General features: G+C 40.4%; 1 protein-coding gene across 7 annotated transcripts in view; it reads left to right on the forward strand.

The window, feature by feature from the left end:
- The window catches only part of LOC102048994 (TLE family member 4, transcriptional corepressor), a 98237-nt gene that overhangs the window by 26872 nt on the left and 51946 nt on the right, over positions 1-19419 (forward strand). For 3 of the 7 annotated variants that reach the window (XM_055698682.1, XM_055698679.1, XM_055698681.1), the window contains exons 5-6: positions 5185-5247; positions 14265-14339. In XM_055698682.1, coding sequence (XP_055554657.1) covers positions 5185-5247; positions 14265-14339 — 138 coding nt within the window. Of the gene's footprint in view, positions 1-5184; positions 5248-12997; positions 13110-14264; positions 14340-19419 lie in introns of all 7 variants that reach the window. The other 4 variants (XM_055698685.1, XM_055698686.1, XM_055698683.1 and 1 more) reach the window with 2 other exon arrangements.

Consider the following 19419-nt stretch of genomic DNA (forward strand, 5'->3'; position numbering starts at 1 on the left):
TGCCACCCTCAAAGGGATTTAGGAGTCTAATGGTCTGTCACATGCTCCCCTCTGCGTACTGCTGGTTGCTGCAGGACTGTAGTTGTACCCCAAGGACCAGCTTTGTTGAGCCCTCTTCAGAGGCTGAGCTACCTTGTGGTACCTGAGGTGTAGCCCTGCCCACAATTTGTCGGAATGCCTTGTAGGCACTTAGGAACTTAAGGGTAAGGTTTGTAGGCGTATTTAGACAATTAAGTATCATTTAACCATTGGCTTTGGTCAAAAAGATTTTGTTTGCTGCATTGGGGACCTAAGCTGTTGTATCCCTGCAGTAGTGCTGAGGAACTGTTAACTGACACAAGTTCTTCGTTGGATGAGATTCTGGCACAGTGATTTTATTATTTTTGCTTTATACACGTAACAAAATGAAAAAGTTATTAATGTTGTAGTTAATAACTATTTAATCATTCTCTCTTTTTAAAAAAGATGCCACGTAAAGGCTTTGAAAGAACTCAAACCTGTTAAAACAGCGTCCTTTGTAGGAGTCTTCCAAAGGATGTGAACAATAAAAGCTTGCATTAGATAAGTAAAAAGATTCTGGCCTGAGCCTTCACTGCCTGCCTCTGCCCCATCTTTTCTGGTTCCATGCTGGTGTGTTTTTACGCAAAACCAAGTATCTTTTGTGTTTAGGAAAAGGAGTAATAGAAGTGTCGGTGTTTGTTAACGTATTTGACAGACTATGGCAGCAAAAGCTATACTTTTTATATTTTGGCATGAACAATCACCCTTTTATTGGACCATTAATGCTATTTCAGAGCATCACGCTCTACCCACAGGCAATAATTTAGCAGCTGTTTATCAGGAGCTTTCATAAAGCTTTGAATAGTATTATAACATTCAGTAACCCTAACAACAGCATTTCAGAATCTGTGCCGGTTTAAATGGGATATCCCTGAATGTAGTTGTTCAGGGATGCGTGACCCACATAACCTATAAATTTGATTGGAAGTTACAGTGCTGGCATAGGCTGATGGATAGCAGATTAGAACCCTGATTAACCATGTGATTCACAGGCTGGGAATATATTGTCCTAAGAAAGATTCATCAGATGCAATCAGAATTTCAAGTAGTCAGATGAAATTCAGATGCGCTGTGTGCTCTCCCCGCCACACCCCCTACCTCCTTTCCTTGTGCTTTTCTTCTTAGGTTGCCCTCTGATATTTATTTATTTATTTATTTATTTTGTTTGTTTCCAGAGCTGAAAAATACTTCTTTGATGAATCTGTTCCTCACCCTAAAGCTGTCTGTCTGTTAGTCATCAGAAAGCAGGTCGCAGTTCAGTGAGCAGAAGAAAAGATTTTAATAGAAGCTGTGCCAAGGGCTGTAATGCATCATTTTAAGGCCCTAATTACATTACAATGACAAATATCAATGGTGACAACAGCAATAACCTACATCCTTTAATGGCTATGCTGGAAAAGGAGTTTGGGCGCTGAGCCATCAGATTAGACTTGGTTTCAAGACATAGGCTGTTAGAAGTGTGTGTGTCCACAGTATTGTTGACTGATAACTGAAGCCTAGTGGAAAGGCCTGTAAATAAATGATGCCTCTCTAAAGCCTGGTCCCGTGGGACAAAAGAGTCAAAATCAGATGACCGCAGAAGCAACCGTGTTTCCGAGGCAACTTTGGCTTTCTGTGTGAGAGGAATTGGCTGCCTGATTTTATGAAATCATACTTTTCCTTTCTCCTGCCAATTAGGTTGATCATGAAAAACCCATTGACCTGATGTCTAAGAGAAAAGAGAAGATCCTGAACTGTTTCTTAAACATAGGGTTTTAAAAATCTGTAGGAGCATAGAAATGTAAAGCAGACTTGTGTTTTATTTTGTGTTTGACTTCATACCTTATGTGAAGAAGGAGTTTTGAGGCCCCCCCCAATGGCAATAGGAGTAGGTCTACTGAGATGCTAACCTAAGACATTGGTACCTACCCCTTCACGTTTTAGGGCGGCAGGGCCAAGAACCCCCCTCTAGATAGCTTCCCTCCTCTTGTGTGCTTTGTGGTAAACAATCAAGCCGCACTGTTGCTGTGGTTTTATCCTGTACAGTTAATTACAGAAACAGTTGCAGTGTTGATGGAGAGGGTACTCTGTATTTACTAGGTGAAAATGTGTGGTTTAAAATTTTTTTGGTGCAGAACTTGAAATGTCCTTTCTATCATTTGTGCCTGTACCCACTGTTTTCCTTCATGCCTTCCTGCTGCCTGTGGTCCGCAAAGGTAGACAGTCCATGTCTCAGTCATGCTGAGCCTCTGCAGTCCACTGCTGCGCAGCTGGGCTTTTTACTTGCTGCCCAAGCACTGAAAGTGATAAAACATAACTGTACACACAGCCACAGAACTGGGGATGCTCGTTGTTAGAGGAAGTGAAGACCGTTTTAATAAGGGAATAGTGTAAACACCTGCTTCAGTTTAGCAAGGGCTTCTCGGCTTTGTTGTAGCTGGCGTAGCTTTGCCTAGCTGAGAAATGCTGCTGGGGAACATCCTGGCATCTCTTGACGCTATGGGTGAGCTCTGTTTCTTCTCTGTAGGCTGAGCTGGATGCTGTGTCCATCAGCTCACTTTCTTATGTACAGCATGAAAAGACTTGCTGTTCTGCACTCCAGTGGGATTGATTTCCAGAGGTTTATTACAGTTGTGTAACTGTTCATATTCAGTCACCTGTTTTCAGTTATTTACAGCTTTTTGGAAGATGGTTTTTAACTTAACATTTTCCAGGCTTAGAATCTGCTGGAGGTCAGTTTTTGTTTAAATACTGAGCAAATATGTTGCAACCACTTTTTGGCCTGAAGAGCAGTAGAAGAGAGACATACTTCTTCTGTTGGGAAGTGGGAAGGGAAGTGATCAAAAGAAAAACATCATAGCTGAAATAGCTTGAAATAGCTGGGTTTGAGTACCTTAATTGAGAGAAATGCCTCAAAGTGAATTGAATAAAAATATTTTTGTTGACTAAGCTATATTCTAGCTGAACTAGAATTTAGGTTTTCATGGAGAGGCTGGTGAGGTTTTATAGCCTGTGAGGAGGTCAGATAAAAAAATCTATGAATCTACATATCTTCTAAAATTACACACTGAGCTCCTGCACTGCACTTTGAGCCAGTTTTATTCTCGATTCCTAAGTGGTGCAGTGGAGGCATCCAGTTGACATAACTGTGGTGGAAGAATGGTCTTCTGCTGAGCTGGGCAAAGGCTCCCCCCAGAAGCTGCGCAGAAGGTGGGAGAGGTTGTGACAGGCATTTTAAAGATGTGTAGCAGGAGTTGTTTTGTGGCAGAGGAAAGCATCATGTGCCTTATTTTACTGAGGCACCTATGTGTGTTGTATAGCAGGTCAGAGGGGCTTCAGCAGAAATAAGGTAGCAGCACTTTGGAGTTTTCATATGGAAGAGTGTTGAAGAGCAGGACATGTAGTTTTCTCTTTGGTTTTAAGGCACTGAAGAGATTCCTTTACAAAAGAAATAACAATGTGGCTGGGACCCAAAATTGGGAAATAGCTGAATTAATGGTGCTTGAACTACTGCAGCACAGGTACTTTGCAGCTGTGCATTATATTGCGATTCCTTAATCAAATATTGTTTCTCAAGTAGTGCCATTTTGGATTGTGCAGCCTCTCTGGCTGAAGCTTATATGCATACATCTTGTTGCTCCCTGTACTGCTTTGTGTAACAAGCAGTTCATAAATCTCTGTGTCAACTCATATAGGGAACACTGCCTATTTAAAGGGGTACTTAAATTTTATGTTGTGGGATATGATATTATAGGTGCATATAGACCTTTGAAATTAGCAGGCAATTTAGCTCTGCGATGAACAGAACATATTCTCAAGTGTCCTGTAAGGGACCTGTGCTGCTGAATAAACAGAAAAGGTGTAGTAGATGAATGTAAAACATGTATTAAAATGCATAACTTTAACAAGATGAAGACTTCCATAAATAGTGAAGACCTGTGAGAAGACACTGGAACAGAGTAACATAGAAATTGCTGTATAAATATCCTTCAGGTGTTGAGATGGATTTCAGAGGGATGAAGAAACAGTATTGCAAAGTAGTGTGTGTTGAGTGTGTCACAGCACGCACAAGGGGGCATAGTGACTTCCACATGTACCTTTACCTCTAGCATACCATGTCTTCTGGTTATGTAGCTGTGTAACTGTGATATTCCTTGAACCTGTATTTACTTTACATGTGGTTCTGACTTTTACTGCTAGTTCTGAGCCTTTCTGTTTTATAGGTTCTTTTTTACATGTTTGCAATGTAAAAGACAGCATAGCAAAAAGGCTGGAAAGAAGGAAGCCTAAATTGCACAAGTTTATATGCCTTTGTCATACATAGTGACTTTGCAAGAGAAAGAGCATTCTCTACTACCATATAATAAGGAACTGTTCCTGATTACAATTTATTATAAGAAAGTTATGATTTATCGTAAGAAAGTGTATGTGGCTTTAAATATCCTGTTTCTGCAGCTGTAATTCTTGTGTTCTCTCTCCAAATCTCCTCCATCTCTATTGAGATTCACAGATTAAATACATAGAATAAGAATTGATCTCCAGTATGGAAATAAAGCATTGTACATTAGTTATTTCTGATCACAGTTACAACATGAAAGTAACTATTAACCTCAGGTTTGATAACAGTATAAATAGGATATAAGACTTTCTAAAATACATGGTAGAATAATTATCGGTGAAGTTGTGTATTTTGTTGCTAATGTTCTCATGATATGCAGTGTTAGTAAAGAAGTAGCTGGTTTATTTGTTCCCTTTGTTTACAGTGGCATTGCTGTAATTTGAAATAAGCCTTCTTCTTGCATCTTAGGAGAGAATAGTTCGATACACAGTGTTTTGTTTATCTTTTTTGTTAACATCTCCTGCATATTTTTTTCTTTAAATATCTTCAATTGCATAATCAGATGTAACTTTTCTTTGTGTCAGTTCTGAACTCTGTTTTATATGGAAAATATTTTAGCCAGAAATTACTAGCTTCCTAAGTATTGTTGATTGGTGTCCAAATACTTCTGTTATTTTGCTAATCTGTCCTGGCCAGAGGATAACTAGAGATGAAAAAAACCATACAAATATATCTTCTGTGTTCATTGGTGACAATCGCATCTGAGAGTATATATAATTGAACTTCTTTCTTCTTGTGACTTGCAGGCAGAAATCGTCAAGAGGCTGAATGCTATATGTGCACAAGTCATTCCTTTCCTGTCCCAAGAGGTAGGTAGTAGTTCTTACTGGTGCTGATCTAAACGATTGCCTCGTTGTATCTGTTACAGAAGTGGGGCTTTGTGTTGAGACTGTTTCCGTATGAATCTCTTGGTGCTTGTAGATGACTTTGCACTGGTCTGTTCTCACTGTAACTTCACTATCTTCTCCAAGTCCATCATAATATCATTTAAACACATTTATGAAATGGAAGATGTTGTAATGTGCTAAGCTAAGTTTTAGTTGTTTAAATATTTTGCTCTCTTGTACAATGCAGTTTTTCTCACAATTATGACTTCGTTGGTCTGAAATCAGAGGACAGCTTGCAAAAACGCTAGAAAGGCATGATTTGTGCTACATTCTTGGCAGCGGTCATTAAAGTTCAGCAGAAACTTCTCTTTTCGTATAGCAAGTAGTGGTGTTCAACACAGTAGGCATACAAATGCATCTTTTTTTCTGCCTTTTTTAGCTCTGCATTCCAGATTACTTATTACCTTAAATCCTTTTATGTTTTCTGTGTATTTTGGGGAATATAGACAGAAGATTGAAACCCTCTGTGAGCTAATTTCTCTAAGTACTAATTTTCTTCAAATTATGATTTGCTGGTATTATCTTGAGAGCATTGTAGATACTTTGAGGGGCACTGGGATTTGGGGGAGTTAGTAGGAGCTAGCAAGGGAACCTTGGAGCCACAGGCACATGTGTAGTAAAATGAAAGCATGGTTCATGAAAGGAGACCTCAGGTGCATAACAGCTTTCCCTGCCCACCCCACTGGAGGAAAGGGCTGGAGACTGGGGTCTGCTGGTACAGGCTGGCATGCATCTATTTAATGCATGGTTTCATTTCAGTAGAATCAGTAGCTGAGCAGTCAAAGCTGGAATGTGTATTCCTCTGTGTTGCATCTGTAAAACATCATGCCTGAGAATACACTCCCACCTTTTCAGTTGTTCCATAAAATGCCATTGTTTTTCAAGAGAGCTGCTCATCCTGCTGCAGATGAGAGGCTGTGTACTCAGTATTGGCATTCAGCTAACACACTGCGTGTGTGCACGCGCGTGTGCATCTGTGTGTGTTTGAAATGAGAAAAACACTATCAAAACTAGAGCCTGACAATGTTCATGAGTGCCGCTGTACTCTCTGCTTATAAAGATGGATTTGTGGAAACTAAATGATGTGTAACGATCAAGTTACATTGCTGGGGGACCAGAATTCAAGTCCTGCATGGATCTAAAATGCGTTTATGGGGTTTTATTTGCTGTGCAGGAATAGCACAGCATACAAAAACGAGGTGTAAAGCTGATTCATACTCATGCTAAAGTGAGCACTAAAATGACGTAATTTTGAAACAAAGGCAGGGGTGAGTACTTGGCAGGCAAGGCTGTGATCGTGGCGAAGACATGGCATCAGCATTTCCACAACAGAGACATCTTCTCTAGAGTATGTGGTACTATGTTTAGAAACTCTGTACCAGTATACTACTGCTGGTACTGGTACTGCTATTTTCAGCTGAAATGCTAAACAAGACCTTATTACCGTACACAAATAAGTCACACTGCTCTGCTGGCTCTGATTCCACAAACACAGCCCTTGTGCTTTCTTGGAGTAGGTGTTTCTTGCCAATTAGACAAGCAAAAGGATTACATGGGCTTAGAGTACATTTGAAGAAAGATGCGTTTGATTCACAGTGACTGATAGGTTTTGGCCTTTGATTTCCAAAATCCTAGCCTCCGCCCTGTCTACATGCTCATATGGAATTGAGAAAAAGACAAAAAAGGCTGTAGATTTTTGAGCTTTGATGTTAATGGCGTCCCACTCAGGTGAGCATGGGCTCTCTCCTTTTTCTGTGCTCCCTGTGTATGGTGCTTTTCTGTCCCTGGAGCTAAATCTTTCTGGAGTCATTGTTCTGAAAGCTGGTATTTTAAGTCCCTGCCTTAGAAGGAGAAGGCACTGTGCACGTTGCACACTGTAGTTCATTCTTTTCTTCCACTGAGGACAATTGCCCATGTGGTGTTCACATGCTGAAACTTGTGAACTATGAGCCAAAGGCTGTGATTGCTGTTTAACAACCTCCTGGCCATCAAGCCAGGCATGGAGAGCACTTTTAAAGTAATTCTGGACTTAGCCATTGCAGTAGCTTGTCACTAATACATTAGTTATAAGAAATATCTAAGTAGACAACTAAGGTGATCCAGATTTTAGATTTACAAAATGATGTTGTCCACTTCTGTCATGGGTACAGTACCACCCAGTGAGGGCTGAAGTGCACCAGTGCCAGTGTACTTAATGATAGTTATTTACTTTGTTAGGCTTTAGATCAGAGCTTTGAATTAAGCGGGTTTAGATCTGCAAACAGGCTCTTGTACAGCTTCTGTGCTAGTGAGCTTCTGCTTTCTAAGTCTGTGGCCCATAAAGCTTTTTTCACCTATTTGCACATCTCGTTTACCAAGTCTTCCAACTCCTCCTCTGTGCATGTTGCATGGTGTCAAAACTCTTTGGGCTATAGAGGAGATGGAGGTGTCAAAAAATTCACAACTTTAGCATATTTATGCATTGTCAAAAACAAAAGGGAGCACTTGCAAAAAGAAGCATATTGAGTGGAGCATTCATCTTGAATGGAGGCAAGTATGCTTTGTAGTTCACCTAGCAAGAGGGGGGAGAGAGGGACTAGACAGCAAAGGGGTTGAAAGGAGAAGCACAATAAACTTTTCACGTCTCTTGACAGTGCCACGGATGGTGATAGTTTTCTTGACAGTGCCACTGATAGTGATAGTTTTCATATTAGTGTTAGGAATATATTGGTAACTGAGCTCTGTTAGTAGAAAGACTTATTTAAATCAATTTATATTGGCATGTGCTGGTGAAGCAAAAGAGAACTGATCTCCAGATTTGAGTATTCTGCTAGTCTTGGTTTCTATCTAATTTGTGCCTTTAAAAAGTGAATGTCTTAATGCATATCTCTTTATTTCATTATCTAGATTAATAGAGAATTGAATTGCAGCATGCTTTTGCTGTTTATGCATTTTGCATACAGTCTAACTGTGGAGTAGTGGCTGAAAAATGTGATCAGTCTCCTTTGTATTGTGCCTGAGGGAAAAATGAACAAAATACAGTGGTTACATGCACTGATGGCAACATTATTGCCTCATAATAGCACCAGGTTAACTTGTCTTATTGCTTGTTAACTTTGTAAGGAATCAATGGCTTGCAATAACTCACTTAGAAGTACAAAATCATGGCCAAAATCACTAGAGATCTTGTGAAAAGGATGCAATTATAATGTATCACCCTACTGTGTACTAGTGTCTGCTTTGTTTCAGGGGGCAATCCAGTAAAGTATTTCAGAAATTCTCTGGGCTTCAGTCAGTTTTACTGTGCTGTCCATCATCTAAGCATATACAGAAAATAAAGCTCCTAACCTGCCTAAATACAGCCAAGTCATACCTTGTTTTTATATTGACTCTGAGTTAGGCAGACTGTAAAAAACACCACCAAGAAATACGAGCTTCCCATTTTGATAGAAGAGAGTGACTTTGTGGTTGAGGCATGAGATGGACTTCAGGGGCAACATGTGTTCAATTTCTGCTGCGGTTGCAGGCTTCCTGCATTGCAACAGTCATTTTCTGCCTCCCTGTGATGTTGTGAGACACTAGTGTGCTCAAAGTAGTCTGTGTTGCGTAAGGTGAAGGGGTGCCTGCAACATTGTAGGTAAATACTTGGAGGTTGTTAGCACTCATTTAACTTAGTTTTGATCTGCTGCAGCTGGTATAGATTGATGTTTGTATCATCAAATGTTACAATTAATTTTGGGTCTAAAGGCATAGATCATGCCTCTGCTAATTTATGCTTCTCAATTGAATTTACCAGTTGCAGTACAGTGTGAGACTTGCACAACCCTGTGTCTTGAGTTGGGGCTGGTTCCTGTGTCATCAAGGTGGGGTGTGTGGCTGGCTGCAACCTGCGACTGTCACGGGACCCTCTAGGCTATAGAGGGCTGAATGACCTCCTGTGCTGGATAGTGGGTTTTTTTTCAGTGTGGCTGGAGATACTCATGTATTGCAGTTACTGTCTTTTGAGTAAATATTGATTGTGTTTATATTCATGAGATGCATACAAGCTGGCTGATTTACAGCTAATGATCTAGTTGTGGCAACCTGGAGCTCACCACAACCTGCAAAAGTTGCTCGAGAAGCCAGACAAATGTTCACGGCATTGGCCTCTGTCAACTTTCATGCCACACTGCAAGCATTACGTAGGCTGGAGGAGGCTGTAATAAACTTTTTCGGAAGGTGTACTATCCTTTCCAACTGCCAGTGAAGTAGCTAATAACAAGCTAAAAGGATTGCTCTTTAATAGGGATCTTCAGTTCCATGTGCACAGTAAGGTGGTCAAATAGACTTAGAAGTACAATCAAATGCCAAGTACTGGCATACATACATAAACCCAAACATACAAAAAGGAAGAGCTATATCCAGTCTTTCCTTTCAAACACTTTAATATTAGTTGATGGTTTTCCTTCTACAAGATAGATATGGGGCATAATGTGCTTGCCCTTCTGTGTACATATATTCCCTAGAGGTGCTTCTAAAGTTCAGTAAATTTGGATGAAGAGTGTGAGGTCTGTTATACAGAAGCAGAGCAGGAGTCCTTATATGCTGTTCAAAAGGAAGTAGTTGTTGGTTTGAGACGTGGGAGGCTGAGAAGTCAAAAGTTATTTTCTTCCATTTTAGACTTGCCGCAGACTAGAGATGAAGCAGTAAATACAAGGAAGCTGTCAGGTATCTGTAATCCTTCTACCAAGGAAGGCATCTCATTAGCAATTTATGCATATCTTGCTAATAATGTTATGTTTTTATAAAGTGGTTATTTTGTCTTGTCTGAGTTACAGTGCCTGGATGCAGTGACCCTGCTGGGCCCTTTTAGTTTTCTAAGCCTGTGCTGTAATCCACAGTAAATACGTGATTGCTGTTTAGTTTTCACCAGTGTTTTTGGTGTGGCCTTGTTTCATTTATGCTGTCTCGAGATCAGGCTTTTCAGAATGGCACTGCTGCAGTTCATAAGCAAGACCTGGTCTGTACTCCTTCTAAACCGATAATATGCCAACAAAATAGTATGAATAAAACACAGGAGAGCCCGCTTGCTTCTTCAAGTTCAGTGAGTTTTGCTTTGGGTGTCATTGTTGGTGCTGGAGACAGGCTTGAATTGGGCATTTTAAACACCAGCATCTCTTATGCTAGGGGAATTTCAGCCCCTTGGTTGCTGTTAGCACAGCTGCCCTGTCAATGGGAGCTGTGGGGAGCTCTGACATGGTATAAAAGGCCCAGGTATTTTCCACGGTGCTGCAATGCCTGTGCAGGAGCCAAGGCTAGGTGACAAGACAGTGTGGTGAAACAAGGTAATGGTGGAAAAGCCTACATTCTTGTGGTCTCTGTTGCTGCTACCTATCATGAGACGAGGTGATTTTCCAACACAAGGCAAGTGCAGACACACTGCTTATTACAGAAATCAAAAAGGGTTGAAGAGAAGAGACAGGGCAGAAGTTAAAAAGAGGAAACGATACTAGTCTGTATGACAGGCAGGGCAGGGTATTGAGTTCATTGCTCTGGACTGTTAAATGCAATGCAAAATACTGTTTTCCCCTAACTGAAGGAAAGGGTCTGTCATTTGCTTGCCTGCACAGAGGAAGGCTAGCATTAAATATGTGTGAAAGCTGCAACTCTGTGTCTATATTTGGTTGGGAAAAAAAATAACCCTTTTTTTATTGTTGTTGGTTTTACTTGGCTGTAAATCGCTGTGTAAGGCTAGTGTGTGGTGCTCGGTTTTAACATAATGCTGCTTGTAACCGGTGTGCTGGCCAGTGAGGGCATGCAAGCATGTGCTAGGTGCTGGAGCCATCCGTCCTTGGGTGCCTGCATGGGCTGGGCAACCCGCCAGCCACTGTCCCGCTCGGTGGGCCCCTCGGATCCCTTTGTTTCACGTTGCAGTGGGTCCCAGGAGCCCTGTCGGGCTCCTTCTCTGCCTGCAGAGATCTCCACCCGTCACTGGAGCTGCTGTTGGTAATGTGGAGCCCCGTGCCCGCCTGGGGTTTAGAAAGGCTTGGGGCAGGCGCTGGGCTCTTCACACCCTGCACAGCCCTCCACCTCGCTGCAGGGTGACTGCTTTCCTCTGTCTTTATGCATTGGAATGTGTGGCTCGTGCCTGTGACTTGCAGTAGCCTTGGGGTCACGTGGGGCAGGCCCGCTGTGGGGTGTCCTGGAGCTGAGTGGGGAGTCTGCTGCATTGCTGCAAGGAGGTGGAAGTGATGGAGGGGCTAATTACAGGCCATCTATTTTGGATCTTCACATGCTATGCCTCTGAAGATTAACTCAATGTTAAAGCAGCGAGCAACAGGAGAGTTTTAATTGTCTCTACTGTACATAATTTAGGTTCAGTATTAGAAGGCCCATGGGTTTTCTCGACTCTGAAGGCTTGATCCGAAACCTATTAGAATCAATGAAAGATGCCTTGTGTGGCTGCTTAGGGAATTTCTGTCTTACAGTGCTTTCCAGCAGAAATCTTAAAGTGAGATTTTGGTACTCTACCCCTTCACCTTCTCTTCCCCTCACCTGGGAATGAAATCGTGTTTTTCCCAAGTACTCCTGAGAGCCATTCTTTGTACGTTTGCTGTAAAGGAAAGGAAAACATTCTACTCTTGTTGAGTTGACTTATTTTTCCAAAACCCAGATGAAAATTGGAGTAATTTCTACAATAACTTTGATGTTTTCAGGCCAGCTTTCTGTATGTCCCTCAGAAGTTTTTTCTTCTGCCTGTGGCCCTGGGAACAGGATTTAAGTAAATGGGTGTTGGAATTGAATGCTCATATACACAAATCAAGAGCTAGGTCCCTCTCCTTGCCTCAGTGCAAAAAGCATTGGCTAGGAAACAGTAGGAAAGCAAAGATGACTGTTAAATTCTCAGTAGATGATTATTTTTATTTTTGTTAAAATAATTTTAATGATTTGGGTTTGGTGAGCTTTTTTGGATGACTTGGTCAAAAATGCTGTGACCCATTTTTTCGTGTGGCTTTTACACCAGAAAACAGTGGTGTAATTTTTATGATCACCCTGTTGCAACATAGAGCCATGTGTCACCAGGCTTTCAGCTACATATTCAATGAAACTGTACCTGCCCTTAACATGGGATGACCTGGAGATGATAACACATAGTCTAGAACTTGAAGGTTGAGTATCATAATTTCCTTTTTACTGGTTATCTGTGATGGTGATACACCACTGCATTTTTTTATTTTTTATTTTCTTAATGGCAAAACCACATTTGCTTATATTCAGCCTGCCTGTTGTTCTTTACATTGTCTGCTTATAAGTGATAGATTTGGTTTACATTAGCACTGTAACTTTACAACACTGAACGGGACTGCTGTGATTCTGGGTGCAGCAGTATGTTATTTACTCTCCTGGCATTTCCTTCATTTAATTCTTTGTTTAAAAACAAACAAACCTTAAAACCATTTTCTTCCTTCCAGGAGTGTATCTAAATTACCACCTCCATTATTTGCATTTATCCATTTTTTGTAGTCACGGTCAGCATTTCTTATAGGTAGATTTTTTAGATTTGCTTTTTTTTACCTTGAGGGCTTTTATGAGAGAGAGTTTATAAGTGAAAATGCCATTTTAGTTTGTGTGTTGCACTAAGAACCATCAAAGCTGAGACTGCCAAGCTCCCGAGGATAGCAGAGCCCTTACTTATGGCCCCCTTTCCCAGCAGGGCTCAGGGTGCTGCCTGGGGAGTCTTTCTGATGCTCTTCACCGACTCTTGTGTTGGAGGAAGTCTTGAGGATTTGGGTCCCCATCTTATTTTATGCAGCTCTCTGCCTCTGGTAAGGAAGTATGGGAGGTGTTCTGTACCTCTGCTCTGCTCTGTCCATATACACAGCCATGGAGGACAAACTGGAGGCTTTAAAGAGACCCTCTCAGCCCTTTCCTTAAACTTCGTGCCAAAGAACATCTGGACGCTGGTTTCAATACAGAGCTGATGTTTCATTGTTACAGTTTCAGCACCTCCTGAGTTAGGCAAGAGCTTGCTCCTCCATGTTCAACCTGTGGCTATAAATCAAAAGATGACTCGCTCCCAGTGCAGATCACATAACCTACTTGCAGTTCTCCCTGACCCCTCCTTGCACCACTTTGTTGCCTGTGTGATCCTGATCGTGCGAGTCTGCCTGTGCAGACAAATTTGCCACCAGTGGAGCTCTGGACAGGCACAGATCTCGTTGAAAGATGAGGACATTCTTTTATTTGTAGCTGATGTTTTCAAATAAATATCAGTCAATTTTCAGCATACAGCAATTTTGAATTTACTGCAGGAATGCAGTATCACTCAAACTGAGATAATGTAACCACTGAAGCTTGTAAACTGTGTTGTTAATTAGACCATGTGTTTTTGATGGACTTTTTAAAGCTATTGAAATTTACGTGTTGGGGCTTGAAATAATTAGTTCTCTTCACGTGTTTGACAGAATTGTGAATGGCATTTTAAATTTCTTTCTTACGGTTGAGCTGCTTTGAAATGTACCTAGAAGGAGAATCTGTATATCCTTCAGTGATGTGGGTGCCATGTGCTTGTTGAAAATAGATACCAATAGATACTTTTTCAGTATGCTGCGCTTTTTTCTTTTTTTTTTTTAATCAGAAAGTTTCCATGGCTGTATGGAAAGTGGCTTGCATTTTGGCATGTAAATTCCAGAGCACAGTGTGCTGAAGAACAAAAGGAACACAGTTCCTCGTTTAGCCAGGTTGTAAAATAGCTGTTTGGGGAGCAAAGATGTAATTCCTGGCAAGTAATGGCATAAAAAAATCCTTGCCTTAACTGATACTCTTGGAGATTGACACAGAATGTGTCTGTCTGTTAAGAGAACAGTTATTTGAAGCCCTGCATGTGTTTGAAAAACAAAGGAAAAAGATAAAAGGAAGAATCTGTGTGTAATAATTTAGAAAACAAATAAATTTATTCTGTTTCTGATCTTCATTTATAGCACCAGCAACAAGTGGTGCAGGCTGTGGAGCGTGCCAAGCAAGTGACCATGGCAGAACTGAACGCAATCATTGGGGTATGTGGTCTTTCCATTTTAGCTCTAATAGTGTTTGTAAATAGCTTTTCTTTTCCTTCTTTCTTGTATGAACTCATTTCTGTCAGTGGGCAAAAGTTGTGGGTAGTGGTGAAGTTCTTTTCACCTGCAGACTTTTGCTTGCACTGTGCTGAGAGGACTGGTGGGGTGATTAATGTCTGTGTTGTACCACTTCCTGAAGCTGGGTCAGTATCTGGGTTTTTTTTGTTGCCCTTTTAAAGTAACTTGGCTTCCTTTGCATACCATGTGCCAGTCTGCTTCTGCAGCCAGTGTAGCAGGTAGCCTTTGTACCACACACTGTGCTTTAGGAGGTTTTTTCCTGTCCCTTGATGCCCATGGCTTTTTCTGGTGGTTCAAGACTCTAACATGCACCACACTTTTTATTGTTACATTTAAAAATCCTTGTTACTTTTTAACAAAAAACCTCAACAAAACAACCAAAATTGATGGCGAAAGGACTCATCATCAGTGTACTGATAGGTGCCCTGCTCCTAGTCATCTGGAAATACAGGTGTGTGGAGCCTTTCTTGTAAAAGCTTTGATGCTAGCAGTATTAGCCCGGTATAGCAGTCCTGTGAGATTTTATGGGTGTAGACAGCCACAGTGTTTACATTTTACAGCTGGAGAGGAAAGGCATAACAACAAAACCCGTGGCTGTTCACACTACATAAAATAAAGGTGAGAAGTCATTGCTTAATAGCACATTATTCACATGTATAATTATGCAGCTGGTGCAAGCAGTTGTTTAAGTTATTCTAATGAAGACACTACAACTGTACTTCCCATCTTCTGCACCCTCCCAAATGCTTTTTCTTTTGTGTATAGATTATACATGAAAGTCTTTTCCTTTTTTTTATTCAGTGTATCAAACACACTTTGAAATGCTAATTATTCCATTTACTTTCATTAAAATTCAAATTGCTGAGTGAAGATGTGGATAAGGGTCGCCAAATAATCAATCTGAAGTGAAGATATTGCTTCAATTATGCCTCTGTCTTTTAACAAGGAAATCGGGACTCTCTGATCATTGCTGATGGTAGTGTAGAGCAGCGGTCTGATTGTAGCTTGTTTTTAATAGGCTGTTTCTAACTCTATTTTGTATCCCTCTGACCACAACAAAACACTGGTAGTCAATTAGAAGATATAAATGGAAAAGAGTAACCTTTTTTTCCTCTGAAGTGCCTGTTAGAAGGAAGGGGGTGAATCAGAGCGAGTCTTGTAGAATCATGAATAACATTTGTTGTACGTCTTTTACGCTCCAGTGAGGAGAGTGGGAGATAAATAATTTCCCAATTAGTTTTCATTACCTAACTAAAAATATTGCCTTCTATTAACATTTTTTGCATAAAGTGAGTAGCTAAAGGTTGGCTTCTTTGTTACAAAAGTTTTTATACGTGTTTGCTGCATGTGCGTATGTAGCATATGTGTATATGTGTGTGCACGTACCGTTTTGTGTATGAATACTTCAGAATCTACTTGTGTACATTTTTGCCATTCACCTTTGTATGTATTAGGGAGACTGCAAAAAGCAATTTGCTTTATAGTAAAGAGTAAGTTGATGTAAAACTTGTGATGTTATGGACACTGGCTATTGCAGTCATTATTTAAGCTTATCCTGTGCTTTCATGAATCACTAAACCACACAGAATAAATATAAACAGACTGGACACTTGTCTGGGAACCTGGCAGTAACTTCTGTTGGTCTTCCCCCACCAGACGAGTAAATTTTCTGTTTCATTTGTTGCTATCTGATTTTATCTCTCCAAGTCAGCTGAAATTCTGTTGCCTGAGATTTTCATATCTGAATTTTAGTTTTGTGCATTAAAAATAGACAGCTCCCACCTCCCTCACAAGACTTTTACCTCACTCTATTGACTTTTTCACTCTCCTGTTTTGTGTTAGGAAATGCTGTTTAGCCCTCTCTGCAGCTTTAGAGAAATTAGAACAATACGGACTGAAAATTTTGTGTTCATCAGGTTTAGAGAGAAGTAATCTAATCCAATCTTTTAGGAGATGAATTTTAAAAAATGGAATAAATAGGATAGCAAGTTATCAAAAAAGCTTAAGTTCTAGTTGCATGAACACCCACAATATTATGTCTGCACTTAGATTTGAAGTCTGAAAATGTAGCATGGGACAAAAAAAAATGCTTTCCATACTTTCTAAAGTGAAATACCAATAAAAATAAAACAAAGAGCATAGTTAGGAGCCATGTTTTTTCTCTATCTCTAGTTCTGTTGTGTTCTTAAAAACTTCTTTTTATTACCCATTGAGCTGTGTACCAGATGAAAACAGAAGCAGTATCTGAGTTGTTGAAGTACAACCGTGGGTTAAGTTTCACTGTGCTTGGGGGGGACCCTATTCAGTTCACCTCATTCATGTTAAACCCCTTTGGTTTGAACGGAAGAATTCTGGGCTTGAGTTTAAGATGGATTTTGCCAGAATGGAGGATGGCACAAGAGAAGAATTGAATGTGCACAAATCATGTCTCTCTTTGTGTTTCACATGTATATATTTTTGTTTGAATGTGCTCTGATTTAATGGAATCTGATGAAGCGTCTTTTAACTTTGCAATATTATTCTAGCTTCATTGGTAAATGAACCTAATCACTGATCCATGCCGTTTAAATGCAAAATACTGAAGTGAGCCTGGAACCTGGAGAGACTGCTTGTTCTCCTGACAATAAACTAGTTGTGTTTAATGGAATGAAACACAGTTATAATGACTTCTTTCACAGGTCATGTTCAGTTTAAAACTGTTGACGGGCTGAAACAAGTTAAATATCATCTATCTTCTTCAGGAGAGATGCAGGGAGAAAGACTAAACCAAACCTAGGTATCATAAGCATGCTTCAGGAGGGCTGTAAATCTGCAGGCATCCAGTCCCTGCATCTGGTGTTCACCATGGACGGTACAGTACAGCATTCTTGCTCGGAGCAATTTGTAGTGCACATCCAGAGCTCCTTTCCAGTCTGGGTGTATTGGGAGCAGTGTGATGTATCCAGTTGAATCTTGTCCTGTGTCGTAGCTGCCGTGTTTTTAAATTAGAATCTTCAAGATCACACTGTTGGAACAACACACAAATTGTAGCCTTAAATCAGTAATACAATCTGATTAGGAGTGATGTTTTCATTTCCTGTATTATTAAATTGAGTCGTCTAGCTCTCTTAAAATGTTTTTGGGTTGTTGTTGTTTTATTTTTAATCCATTATACTACATAATCGGAACATGCTGTGTGAATGTGGTTACGTTTTAATAAGGGAACCAGGGAATTAACTTGTAATTTTATAAGAATTGTATCAAAGTCTCCCCCCCTCCCCCATTTAAAGTAGTCAGTTTTCAACTGCAGTTGGGTAGTAAGGCAGAAATGGAGGCTACTGCTTGTGTGTCTGTTTATCATACAGAGAGATAAATGTACCAAAAACTTAAGAACAGGTATGTGATGGTGTTCAAAGAAAATGCAGTTTAGCACAAGAAATGCTGAACCTCAATTTTTAGCAGTGACATTTTAATGATAGGAAGTCTGCAAAATTATTTGCCATCAATTGTGAAGGCAATAACAAGCCTTGGTGGTTTTTCACACCCTCTGTGTTAAGTGCTTTCAGAATGACAGCGTAAACTGTGTTGGAGAACTCCAAGGAAGTAAAACTGATTAAAATGTTCATGCTTGAATGGTGCTGATGGAATAGTTCATTTGGACTTTCTCTACCTCCTGCAGCTCAAGCTGAAATATTAAAATTCAGTGGATTTAAATCTCTCTTCCCTCAGCTCAGGAAAAAAACATTACATTTTAATAGGTTTTAAACTCATAATTCATTGGTTTGGAGCAGCACTATTAAATCTATTTAAATATTACTTGTATTACTAAGGAAATGATTTAAATTATTTTTTCTTTACCATTCTATACATCTAAGTGAAAAAAAAAAAAAGGCTTTGGTTTAATTTTTAAGCATTTTGTTTTATTATGTCACTTTTACTGTCTTTTTAAAGAATAAGCAAATGACAGTTACTGGAAGAAAGGACTCCTGTATTGTCACATGTAATCATCGAGCTGTAAAGTTCCTTCTTAAGTACACTGCTTGTCACAATTTCTACCCATTTTGAGGCTGAGGTGCTTGTTTGACCCATCTCTAAAGATTGCTTTCAAGCGAGTAGTCCATTTTACAGCTGTGGAGAACAATGCTTGTTTAAAAAATAACAGTATGCCATTGCAGGTGCATAAACCTTTGAAAGTGGTGCGGTGTGGCTAAGTGCACACAATTCATAGTAAGAACTTGGCATCAGTGCATGCTGTTATTGCTGCGGTGCCAGTGGTCCAGGGCTCCATCCGCCAAATCCTCAGGTGCTTTTTTTGCATTGGTGCTTAATGTGCAGAGGCATCTTCCATTCCTCACAGACGGTGGGTTGTTTCTGCCTCTTGTGTGTTCTTGTGCTGTGAGGAAGAGCGAGGGGTTTTCAGTTGAGCCAGTGCTGCTGGGGGGAAATGTTTTGATTCCAGTTTGGCAAAGTCATTCCTGGTAAGTGTATGTGTTCAGAAACAGGAGGTTCAGGGAGGATGGGGAAGGGCGGTAGAATGAGCAAGTGTGTTGTAGCACTGGGGCAATAGTCACTTGTCTCTCTGGCCCTTCTGTATTGCTTGTTCAAAGGAGTATTAAGTGGTGGTTGAAGCTTACAATGCTGTTGTTGGCCACCTGCTGTATGTTGTACACAGGTTGTTACAGTGGGAAGCAGCAGAGGAGCTTGACTTAATGGGTGCATGCTTTGAGTTGTGTTTAATTGTGTACCCTGAAGAAATGTTGAAATTCACTCCTCCCCATTTAATTACTCTTGTTTTTTGTTTGTATATGGAAGGTATGTGATGATATGGCCCTGCAAATTTTTTGATGCTACCTAGTCCCTGAAATTCAATTGTGGGAGGAATTGTAGATACAGAAAGCTTTTGGGTGAGCACTGTTGGTTTTGAATTACTCATCTGAAGTCTGGCTAGCTTAAAGACACCTGGTTTTTTGAGGGGCAAAGAGGTATTTTTTCCAGGATTTTTCTTCTTCTCCCCTTATTCCCA

Source organism: Falco cherrug, chromosome Z (assembly GCF_023634085.1).
Source record: "Falco cherrug isolate bFalChe1 chromosome Z, bFalChe1.pri, whole genome shotgun sequence".
Lineage (NCBI taxonomy): Eukaryota > Metazoa > Chordata > Aves > Falconiformes > Falconidae > Falco > Falco cherrug.